This window comes from Podarcis vaucheri (assembly GCF_965113315.1).
Source record: "Podarcis vaucheri genome assembly, chromosome: 6".
Taxonomy (NCBI): domain Eukaryota; kingdom Metazoa; phylum Chordata; class Lepidosauria; order Squamata; family Lacertidae; genus Podarcis; species Podarcis vaucheri.
Window position 1 is genome coordinate 60,382,129 of NC_138764.1, and position 12,613 is coordinate 60,394,741.

The 12,613-nt window shown below is 42.8% G+C and overlaps 1 protein-coding gene across 5 annotated transcripts in view; it reads right to left on the reverse strand.

The window, feature by feature from the left end:
* Positions 1-10,310, reverse strand: part of LOC309535309 (bombesin receptor-activated protein C6orf89 homolog) — a 28,002-nt gene extending 17,692 nt beyond the window's left edge. For 2 of the 5 annotated variants that reach the window (XR_014221176.1, XM_082228246.1), the window contains exons 1-3: positions 10,003-10,310; positions 6,360-6,566; positions 5,534-5,699 (exon numbers count right to left, since the gene is read on the reverse strand). Coding sequence is in view for 4 of the 5 variants with exons in the window: in XM_082228246.1 (XP_082084372.1) it covers positions 5,534-5,699; positions 6,360-6,566; positions 10,003-10,062 (433 nt within the window). In the remaining variant the exon portion in view is untranslated. Of the gene's footprint in view, positions 1-5,533; positions 5,700-6,359; positions 6,567-7,680; positions 7,774-9,294; positions 9,669-10,002 lie in introns of those variants that run through there. The other 3 variants (XM_082228247.1, XM_082228249.1, XM_082228248.1) reach the window with 3 other exon arrangements.
* Between the last annotated feature and the right edge of the window lie 2,303 nt (positions 10,311-12,613).

Sequence of the window (12,613 nt, forward strand, 5' to 3'; positions counted from 1 at the left end):
CTCACATTCAAATATCAACATTTTGTCCAAAATAAATGAATTACTACTTATTTCATTTACTCCAGCTCCTAAATCTGCACTTTCTTTGGCCTCCTCTCAATCCCAATGTTTTCAGAAAAAAGAATGCAAAGAGGGTAAGACAAGAGTATCCTGCACAGTTCTGTGCTGTGGGAGAGACAGTGGTAGGAATGGTGATGGAATAGAAGCCCCATTCCTTGACCGACTGGGAAATCGTGTTAATACCTCTTTCAATTGCTTTGGGTTACCAAGAAATATAAGCAAACGTTTTCATAGCTAGTTTCTACAGCTAAGAGTTGGAAACAGGTTTTCAAATAGCAGTACGTTAAAATACCCAATTCTGCACGTCTAGTGAATTTGAAAGAATAATTTAACAACTTACACAATGCAGTGCTCGAGAATTTTTTAAAAAATAGCTAACTCTCTTAGAATGTGCTCAACACTAAGCTCTGAATGGCAAACCTTATTTGCCACTGGGTGAACCCCAATAGTTCACCCCCACAACAAACCCATCTTTTGTGGCCAGATATATATATATATATATATATATATATATATATATATATATATATATATATATAAATAACATGCTACCCTAAATGCAAAAAAGTGCAAAAGAGTTTTCCACTTTCCAGATTCCCAAAATAACATGGAGCTGGTTTGCTATAAGAAATGTCAAACAAACAGTTCAACTACTGAATAGCCAAGATAAAGTCATTGTTTAAAAAGAACTTGCACCACCCATCTGTACAAAGCCAGCCTGGACCTTTAAAAATGTGTACCAACACATGTGCCTGTTATTAGGCCTCAGATTATAATAAAATGAGATGTTTACAATGAGATTCAGAGCCCTGGGGCATCAGTTACAGTTCAGTTCTTAATGGTGTAAGGATGCTGCAGCTGGGCTGACGTTAATGGACAACATTCTAGAGGCATCAGTATTTTCTGGTGGGAAAGAACACTAATCTGCAAAGGAAATCTTTGTGCATGCTCTATAGCAGACTCAACTGAAACTATCCAAGACATGATTTAGCCTGAGAGGGCCCTGAATGTTGGATGGAAGTCAAGCATGTCTCACGCTAAGCTAGAGAGCCAAAAAGATAGATATTGTTGCTGCAAATCTTCCCAAATGAACCATTTCTGCTAACCGCACCCTTGTTCATAATTTACGGCTTGGAGGTAGTGCTCAAGGGTTCTGAAATGTAGAAAGACTCCTCACTGCTTCGTCCAATCATATTATTCCAGACCTCAGTTGCAGTTCATTGCTAACAAGGCAGTTGTGGCTCATATGCCAGCTTAAAAGTGACCTGCTGGAATTTCGCCCACCACTTTACATCATGCACGTCTGCAAACAGCCAAAACTGAGCCCAAGAGTCTGACCTGTTTTTACAAACAATTTCAGAGAAGCAGAAATGCCTGGAAAAGAACATAATCATTTCTAGTCTTGGATTTGGTATGTCAAAGGAATTTAGAAATGTGGGACGAATGAATGTTGGCCTAGCTCCATACTACCATCATTTTAAAGATACTTCTCTGTGCCAAGAACAAATGGAGGGCTTCCCACTGGACCACATCCTAGCGCTAAGAGTAATCATGTCTCCAAATAGCCCTGCGTATCTTGGGTTTCACCCAGTACATTATTATATAGTTCATTATTTAAATCTGTGATTGAAGGATAGATCTAGTCTTTTGGAAGTGGAGGAGAAAGGGTTTCTAGAACGTTGAGTTCCAGTGACCATATCAGTCCAGGCAAAGGAAATATAAAGTGCCCACTACATTTTCCTCTTTCAGGGCACTGCAACAGTGATGAAGAAGTTTTCCATCGCTGTCAATAGCCTTCACAAACAAGAGCGATTCTCTTCAAAGAGCGCCCTCCTCTTTTCATTTGCCAGCTAATTCAAGCTACCAAAGCAATTCCTTTAATGTCTAATCATTTTCATTATGTACTGATGTGATATCGCAACAGAAAATATAAACAGCAGCTCTTCAAAGATGCTTGACATCTAGCTTGAGTCAGCCTCTAAACAGGATTCTTCTCCATCCCAGCAAAGCTGCTTAGTTACATTTGCTCTTTGCATTGTACATTATGAAACACACGTTGATATGGCAGCAGCCTTTACTCCCTTTTATCATTTCCCAGCTTAAGAGTTGCAGGAAGTGACTTATAAGGCTGGACCTAATCAACCAACTAATGCAAGGGCACGGCAGTGAGCTAAATTGAAGATGGGAGATTTTGCAGAATGTAGGATTCCTGAAACTATGACAGTTCCCAAGCTAGAAAGAATCAGAGAGCAGTAAACAGCTGTGACTACACAGTCCATCAGTCTTTCCTTTAAAAATATGTCAGGAGACCCATCCAACTACAGTGGTACCTCGGGTTACATACGCTTCACGTTACATATGCTTCAGGTTACAGATTCTGCTAACCCAGAAATAGTACCTGAGGGTTAGGAACTTTGCTTCAGAATGAGAACAGAAATCGTGCTTCGGAGGCACAGCAGCAGCAGGAGGCCCCATTAGCTAAAGTGGTGCTTCAGGTTAAGAACAGTTTCAGGTTAAGAACGGGCCTCTGGAACGAATTAAGTACTTAACCCGAGGTACCACTGTACTACACTTAAAGCCCTCATCTTCCTTTGAGGCCTTGAGATACTTAATAGAATGAGGTGGCAAGGCTTTATGGCATTCCTTCAATTTGCTTTTGACAGAATGCAAATAGTATCAGATAAGCTATTATACTTGGGAGCTAGAAAAGTCATTGTTTTAACATGTAGAAGCCCAGTATGAAAATCTGAGCAAAAAAAGGATCCTCTCTCTTATGTACATGTAAGAATAGTCATTTAACAATTCAGTCTGTAATCCTATGCATGCCTATTAGGGTATAAGTCTCATTGTACAAAATCAGAGCTTACTTAGAAGTGATTATGCCCAGGATTAAAACTTGAGAGTGGCAGACTGCACATCACATATAAATTGTGTGTATCCAAACACCAATGTTCTATGTTTGTTTGATGAAAAGTACTATTGGGAGGCTACAATTTCAAACACAGGAGCAGCATAGGGAGTGCTTAGCCCTTTCCCTGCTAGGCCTTTTTTCAGTCAAAACTCCCCACTCAAGGGATTCCAGATGCTTATTTAGTCTTGCAAATATGCATCCCGATCTATGCAAAGGTAGAAGCAGTTGGACCATATGATTTTGAAGGAGAAATGATTGGAGGGGGAAAGGTTAAACACACACACACCATTTTTAAATGGAGTGTGAGATTTCAGGAAATCATCTTCAATAGATTTCGGGACTATTACAAAAATTGGATGTGGTTTTGTTTATTTCTGCAGGAATGGGTTTTAGCCAACATATACATTCTGAGCTGAGACATTGGTTTCAATACCAGTACTGATCTCTGTTCATGATCCTTTCACACACAGAAATTCATTTCTGGTTACCTTTCCCCATTTCAACAACCTAATTTAAGTGGAAGGGGTTGTTTTGTTATTGCTATTGCTAAAAATAAATAACTGTGGAGATAGTCTTTGTTAATCCACTGCCAATCAGTTGGAAAACTACCCATTTTAAACTGGTTCTTAATATTGTGCAATACTGTGTTTTAATATTAATATTATATTTTAATTACAACCCACTCTGGGACCCTAGGGTGAAGGGCAGGTAATAAATAGTAGTATTTGTAGTAGTAGTAGTAGTAGTAGTAGTAGTAATACATTCCAATCTATCTTCTGCCTTACCCACCCCTTGTTTATTCTCAACTGTCACAAAGGAAAAACAACCACTTGTGTGCCAAGCATTCTCAGAAATAAAATTTCCTTCAACTGAGCGCTAACAAAACAAAAAAAAGCAAAACATGTAGACATGATAAGGTTTTTAAACAAATCTGCCTGAGAAGGCAGCACAGTTGTGATGACCTTTCAGCTAGCTGCAATTTAGACAGTTCTGCCCGCACCCATGTGTGGTTTATGATAAGTCTTGGTGGTTTATTATCTCAGAGTTAACTGCTCTGAAACCTTGCTGCAACAGCTGAATACTAAGTTCAGCTACAAAACACTAGTCTCATTCCGAGTTTCCTTAGAGGGGCTTCCTCATTTCTGTTGGCAAAGATCGAGATTGCTACATTTCCTGACGTGTACATTTCAATCACTACCGCAAAAAATAAACAGAAGAGATTTGCACCACTACCTTTCATAGCCTACCTGCTGAAATCAGATTTACTGGTACTGAACTTTGAACCAAAGTTCCATGCAGAACTCAAAGCACCACCTTAAGCACAGAGTAATCCTGTACAAATGTTTGAATGTTTGAATGTTTTAGGGCACTAGTGGAAAGACTCAGAATTATGTTGCAAGCGTAATACCAGAGTTAATGGTCACTTTACCATTAGCAGCATCCTGATCAGGCTCTTTTTATATACTTGGACATTGTTGAAATACTCCACAAGCAACTAAATGTGTGATTTAAATATTTAGCCAAGTGGGAAAACATACAGCAATTCTTAAAGATTTTAACGTTTTTAAATGCATTAGAATAACAAAAAATGATAACTGGTGATATCATTTGTCGATATGTGCTTGATATAGGAGGTGTAAAGCCAGGATCTCTGCATCCTGAGAGGCAGTAAAGGGTGAAAGTCTGATGCAACTGCTAAAAAAATGAATACAAGCCTTCTGAGTCCAGTTTAAACTGCGGACAAATTTACAGAAGTATTTTTGTTCCTGGCTGCCCTCCAAAAAATGTAAAGCTGTGTGATAAGTAAAGCATGCCAGGAAAAGCTGCACCTGTTAGTTGTGCAGCCAGAGACCATCCAGGAAAAACATAAAGCTGGAAACTCCACTCTGGGACAAGCAGCTCATGCTAGGAGGAGACTTGACAGCAGCAGAGAAAAACCTCACCTTGTCCGATTTGGCTTCCCAGAACCTCCCTTTTGCAACACATTATCTTGTACAATCTGTGTGTACGTGCAATCCTGCGCCAATTTCATGAAGTACGAATTTGTTAAATAAGGGGCCAATGGTAACTGGTTTGTTTTCACTCTCAAAAAATCCAGAACAAACTAAACCGCTCTCCCAACAATAAGCAAACATCCCTGTGCTTTCTAAACTTTCCTTCACAACGTTAGGCTCTGCCTATCCTCATTTGTGACTGGTTTGGAACCAGTTTTAGAACATTAAAAAAAAATGCTAGCAGGTTGCCATGCTGCAGAGTGTAATATCTCAGAACATGTCCACTGGAGGCAATTTGCTAAGCTTTGTTGTAAACACAAAAACAAAGCCTTTGAGAATGTCGATGAGTTAATTAGTGATTACTGCAGGCAGACCTCATATAGATCTTGGTAGTAGTTCTCATTTTGCTCCCTGTAAAAAAGCAATATTATTTTGCAATGAAAGGTAGGGGCATCATTACGGAATATTTTTCCCTAGCATGTATTGTCTTAGCATATCATCATGTGTGCTACCACCAATGCATCCCAAATATGTTATGGTTAAGTAAATATGCAAATAACTTTCTTACTCTCTAGCATATACTTCTTGGTAATTGGTAAAGGCAGCAGTCGGATATGACTAATGAGGGAGCCCCACGCATGGGTTCTGGAGAGCGTCGTTTCGGGTGGCGAAAGCGTATGCGGCTGGATCATAAAGTACGCAGTTAGTAAAACTAACCCCAGCATAACCAGGCCCTGCAAGAGAAGACAAGCATTAGATTAGTCACCGGCACTTGTTTAGAATGAGAACTGTCCCTTTCAGGTAATCATGTAGGTTATGATCTGCTGAGCTAAATCACTTTGACACCAAAGCTTGCAACATGAAGTTACAGAGCGAGGATGGGGAACCTGGGGCCCTCCAGATGTGGATGGACTCCAGCTCTCATCAGCCCTGACCATTGGCCTTCCCCATCCCTGCTTTAGTGTCACTGCCTGCTGACAAAAGCTGTTGCATGAATGTAGGCTCAAATACTCTAGTGAATATGATTATCAATGAGGGGATGTTACTTGCAGTGCATTATCGCTCAGTACATGCTCTTGCCTATATATCAGTAGCATAATGTGCTCCCTGCGCATTAATAATATAGTGGCCAAAATGCAAATATGCAACCAGACTTTCAGAAACCAAACTAGGTCAGGCATCCAGGCACCAAAAGTTTGACCCTGTGTGCCAGTTCTTTCTAACATTCCTGCCAGACAACAGGCATGGTAACGAAAGGCATTGCAGTGATTCAAGCCTTTATCTTGCTTAATATATTCTGGCCGTTAGGTTTCACTCCATTAGGTTGACCTCAAACTGTGGTCCACTTTGTATACGGACATGCACACATACAAGATCGTCCACAAATGCTTTACCTTATAGAGTACCATCAAAATAGGGTAGCGTGGGGGTCCCCTTTGGGGCTCATTTTTTTCCAAGAGTTGCCTGATGAATTTCTCAATGGCCTTTTCAGACATACCACACTGATAACCGGTCTCCCTCACTAAGTCAATGGTCTCCGAGAGTTTATCATAAATGCTGAGTTCGCTGGCAGAAAGCTCCATGTCCTCTGGTGAAAAATCCTATTAGGGAAAATGTTAAGAAACAAGATATTCCAGTGCCTCAAAGAAGATCATAGGAAACGACAGCAAATTCCTAATCTAAGCAAGGTTTCTTTGTGTTAAAATTACAAAGCTGGCTGTGAGGTCTCATTAACGTAGCTCATTAAACTCCACCCAGATCCTTGATTTTAAACATTCTAAAATAGGGCTAGTTTGTTCATCTAAGTAAAACACATAATGACTACTATAAAAGTATCATTGTTTACATTGAAAATGCACGAATTGGCACAGAGAGGGATGAAGTCACTGTGCGAGTGGAATAATGTCACTCATGCAATATAACTTCTCTCTTTCCTCCTCCCCCCCTCCATCTACGGTGGGGGTTCTCCAACCCTTCAGAGCTGATGGAGCTGGGGGTAGGAGAAGGAGAGGAACTTCTATTAAACCAGTGGAAGCTGTTTCACTGTTTTCCTCATGCAATGACTTAGTTAGATGCAACTGTACACAAACATATTATGGTAAAAGCTTTCATAGACATCTAAGGAAGTGGACTGTAGTCCACAAAATCTTGTGGCATTACAAACATGCTAGGCCAAGGCTCTTTGTCCTACAACTACGAGTACCACCTAATAGGAAGTGGTTGCCTTCATGCCCTGCTTGTGAATTTCCAAGAAAACATGGGAAGCCATAGCGAATGCTGGATTAGATACATTTACAGACAGAAACCACCGTATTTACTCGAATCTAATGCTCACCTTTTTGGCCAAATTACATTGCAAAAATTGAGGTGTGTGATAAGATTCGATGGCGTATTAGACTTGAGTAAATATGGTATACACAATGAAGTTTTATTTTCTCAAAGCAGCACAAAAGCTATTTCACAAAAGGTCCACTTTTTACAAATGAGGATCTGACTCACAAAACCTATTTCTGGTCAAGGGAGAGCAAGAACAACATACACAAGCAGACTTACAGGTAAACTTTTGAGCCTTCTTATAGTTTAGCATTTGTTAAACATCCGTTTTAGCACCAAACTACCATTCAGTTATCAAACCTTTCATTCACGATTTCTTTACTGCAAGGGTACTCTGTTATTTATGAAACTCTCAACAATTTAGTATCAAGGCCAACCCACCCACGTACAACTAAAGATGTGACAAGAGGATACTGAAAGGAGGAAATATGTAGAGGGTCAAGCCATTCCTGAAGTACCCCTCAAGGTCCTGGTCCTGCAATCATGTACTGGCAGGAGAAATGCTTAATTTCTAAGTAAAGAGAGAGAGTCCAAAATGAGCTATGTATCAACAGGAGGATGCAACAGGTTTACAGCTGTATTACTATTGTTTTTATAGCATTTTCCCAGCAAAAGATGTGCTTTAGAATTCTGACTTCCTTGTGAGATCCAACACTCCACAACAAGCAAGCAGCAACAGCAGCTCTGATCTTCATACACACAGTCAGACCCAATTCCTGATCCTGTGTTGGATTCAGTGTTCCAGCCCTGGGAACAAAACACCCAGCACAATTCCCCCCCCCCAAAAAATAGGAAGTGTGTGTAGAAGCAGGGCCAGCGCAATACATTTTGGCACCTAAGGCAAACCACAAAATGGTGTGTGTGTGTCCCACCCCAAGGAAGAAAGAGTGAGTGAAGATCTACATCAGAAACAATGGGAGAATAAAGATCTACATCGGGAACAAGAGGGTGGGGTCAAATCAACCTCTGAATTTGTTGGAGATGAGGAAACTGGCATAGAATCATAGAATCGTAGGAATGTTGGAGATGAGGAAACTGGCATAGAATCATAGAATCGTAGGAAGGGAACCTAAGGATCATCTAGTCCAACCCCCTGCAAAGCAGGGATTGAACTTGCAACTTTGGCATTACAATCACCTGAGCTATCCAGGCATGCTATAAGTCAATTGCCTCCAGATAATGCTTTACAAAGTGATTTTTTTAAAATATATGTTCACATAATTGTCTTACACAACGTAGTATATACATCAGTTACTATGTTTTCAACTAGATATTAAATCTAGTACAATTTCCTATTTTACAGGATTGCATCAACGGGCCTAGTTAGAATCTAGATTTGGGCAACAAACTTTCTCAAGGTGAGACTGGTTTGAGAACCTAAGATTTTTCTTGCCCTCTGTAGCAAAGAAAGAAAAACTATAGATCATCTGTGGCTCCCTTGAGCCACCTAGATTTCAGTCACTAGATGTACACACTGCTTTCTGTCAACTTCTTTAATGTACCACGTTCTAACCTCTACCATTGTTAAATGAATAAGGAGCTGCATCAATGGAGAGGGATGGGCAATATGACCTTCAGATTTGTTCTGGTCTCACATTTTTGTAGCCAAGGGATAATTCAGACTTAAAGAGATAACTCAGAAGTAAGAATACCCCATAATGGTTAGAACAGTTTTGTTTTAACAGCACACTTCTATGCATGTTTACTCAGAAGTAAGGCATGCTGTTTGGCTTCCTCCCAACAACACAGGATTGAAGCCTTAGAGACACAACTCCAGAGTCTGAATTGAAATGGGGCATTTACACTGCATGGTTGACTTTGCAAATCTATAACGCAGCCCTGTTTTACTTTATGTGCATATGCATGAAGAGGTAAAGCCTCATCACTTACTGTAAAAGTCTCATGAAACTGCCAACATTCACAAGACTCAGCATAAATGACACAGGAACTCATTCTAGCATTCATTCATTCACCTGTATGAAATCAACAACATACCTGAGATTCTAACCCTATACGCCTTCAGGGATTATGTAACACTGGTGAGATTGTAAACACCAGCTGCAAGAAATATGATCCTCGACATGCACAAATGACAAAAGCACAGGCCTATTTATGTCGAACACAAACTTCCAGATTTCCGCTAGGCAGTGGTTCTTCCCAGTTGCTAGTCCGCAGACCCCAGGGAATCCGCGTAACCCACCCAGGGGGTCCGTGGCACCATTCATATAACAAAAACTATCGTGGAGTTATCAATAATTACAACTGGAGGGGTTCTGTGACTTGGCTTTCGAAAAACAGGGGGTCTAAAATACTTAGTTAATTAGGAAACACCGTACATGTTAGAACCCACTTAAGAGAGAGCTGGACCACAATTTATGGAACTTACTGCTACCCCTTAAAACACCCCTTTTTTTCTCTCCCACTGACCGCCACTGACATTCCAAGCTGTGGGGAGCGAGGAAAGCACCGGCCACTGACAGGAGCATGGAGGCCTTTGGTCCCCCACACCCCGGTCTCCTCCGAAGGGGGCTGCCGGCCTGGGACAGTCCGCCCCGCCTTTGGGGCTGCCCTTCTCCCCTGTCATGCCCAGGCTCCCGACGAGACCCCCATCCCCACCCCCACCAAGCGGCCAAGAGACCCCCCCCGGAGGCTTCTTCCGCCTTCACTCGAAAGCGGCCCTCCCTCGCCCACGCGCCTCCTCACCCCATGAACCGCCGCCCGGGTGGCTCCCACCAGACTGGAGAGGCGGAGCGCCGCGAGCATGGGAGCGACGCTCCCCGTGCAGGCGAGGAGGAGGGCTGGGCCTGGCGCTTCCTGCTTCCGGGCTGCGGAACGGGGGCGAGGCCGCAGATTCCCCGCAGCACTTTCGCCTCGCTCGGAGGCGCCTGCACGGCCGCCCCACCTCCCCGGACAGGGGCTCTAGCTCGCCGCGGTTCAAGAAGCCACCGCCCATGGTCGCCAGTTGGTGGTCAGCGGCCCTTCGGCTGTGCGGTGCAGCCCCGTCACGTGGGCGTTTACTCGTGAGGAAGGCCGCACCCTGGCGGTCAGCGGGGCTTGCGCCCCGAGGAAGCGGACTCAGCTGAGTCAGAACCCGCCGAGCCCGTTTTGCTCCACACTGACTGGCAGCGGGATGCTGGCTGGCATCCTCTGTCTAGGGCAGTGGTTCCCAACCTTTTTTTGGCCGTGCCCTTTCTAAGCATCTCTAAAATCCTTATCCCCACCCCCTCCTCTGACATATACCGTAATTCTTATTATTCAAAAAGTGAACTCCTATTCACGTGGAGGAAGCCTAAAAGACCATTAACTGTTAATAACTCATTCTCGAATTGCCCCCCCCCTTAAAAATCAAATTGCCCCCCTGTGGGGCGAGTGCCGCACGTTGGGAAGCACGAGTCTAGGGTGTGAATGAAGGGGCTTCGTCCCAGATGGATAGGTAGCTAGATATCTGGGAGGACGTTACACTGAACTATTGGGGTTACTTCTGGGCAGACACAAATCGGCTTGCACTCTTCTTGAACAGTTGTAAGAATGTCGTCCAGGATGGCTTCTGTGAGACCAAACCTGATGCAAAATACTGTATGTGGAGGTTAAGTCCACTGAATTCAGTGGGGCTTACTTCCAAGTAGTAAGATCCATGGAACTGCAGTCTTCATTGCCAGCCCTGGACTCATAGTGTAGCAGGGTTGGTAGATGACATTTTCAAACAGGTTCCCTGGCGATTTCCTCAACGTTCATTCAGTCATTTCAGGAAAGTAGGCTATAGCTAAGAACCACCATCCTCATTCCCTTCATTAGGTGCTTGAGTGCATGTCTATTTGCAAGGAAAACTGGGGCACCCAAAAAGAAGGTAGTGATTTCTATATACTGTACTCCTAGGAATCCCTAAGTAAGCAGAAATATATATGTTTGTAAAAATAAAATAAAAACCCAAGTACCTGTGGTTTCAAGTACATCTTCACACAGTGAAGAAGAAGAAGAAGAGAAGAGTTTGGATTTGATATCCCGCCTTTCACTCCCTTTAAGGAGTCTCAAAGCGGCTAACATTCTCCTTTCCCTTCCTCCCCCACAACAAACACTCTGTGAGGTGAGTGGGGCTGAGAGACTTCAAAGAAGTATGACTGGCCCAAGGTCACCCAGCAGCTGCATGTGGAGGAGCAGAGACTCAAACCCGGTTCCCCAGATTACGAGACTACTGCTCTTAACCACTACACCACACTGGCTCTCCCAGTGCATAGTCAAACTATGGAACTTGCTCCCCCAGGAGACAGTGATGGCCACTAACCTGGATGGCTTTAAAAGACAATTAGACAAATTCATGGCGCCATCAATGGCTACTAGCCATGAGGGCTATGTTCTGCTTTCATGGTCGGAAGGCAGCAATGCTTCCAAATACCAGTTGCTGGAAGCCACACGACAGATGAGTGCTCTTCTGCTCAAATTCTGCTTGCTGGTTTGCCACAGGCATCTAGTTGGTAACTGTGAGAACAGGATGCTGGACAAGATGGGCCACTGACTGTTCTTATGTTTCTGTGCTGTACAGAATCTTGAGATTTCCATAGGGCTTGTGGCATCTTAAAGACTAACACAATAGCATACACTTGCATGTGTTACAGTCCATTTTATTGGAAGCTGAAATTGTTATCTTGACTTGCAGGTATGGTATGGGGTGGGGTGGGAGGAATTATAAACAGTGAGGTCAAAGGGAAATGAAATGCAGGGGGGGAGTACAGTGATAATAATTACACAATTAACCAGTTAAACCATCAAACAGTTGATAACACAGGAATTGTTAGGCCAGTTAACACAATATGATAAAGCTCCTCTGTTTTCTTTCAGTCCACAAGTGATAGCATGTTTCACACTGCATACTCCCTCTGAAGTTCCTATGCTCTAGTTGAAGTGGGAAAAAGTTTGGAAAAAGAAAAAGAGATTGAGTTGGCAGGGAGGGGATGAAGAGATTAGTGGCCTGTTCAAGCCTCTAACAAGGATTGCCAATGTGGTGCCCTCCAGATATTGTTGTACTAACTCACATTATCCTTGATTGTGAAATAGGCTGATGGGAGCTCGAGTCTAACAACATCTGGACGGCACCATGTTTGCTACCCCTGCCCTAACATCTTTATCCTGGCCTTAGGGTTGGAGGGTGCATTCCAGGAGACTTAAAAAAAAAAATCCATCCCAGGGATTTTTCCAACGGAGGGTCCAAGGCTGCCCCCTCACATTTCTTTTAATTACTTTATTATTCATTTCCCTTTGTATTCATTTGAGGGCCAGATTTCTGCAGAATTTTCACTTCCCAGTTGGGAATCTATGA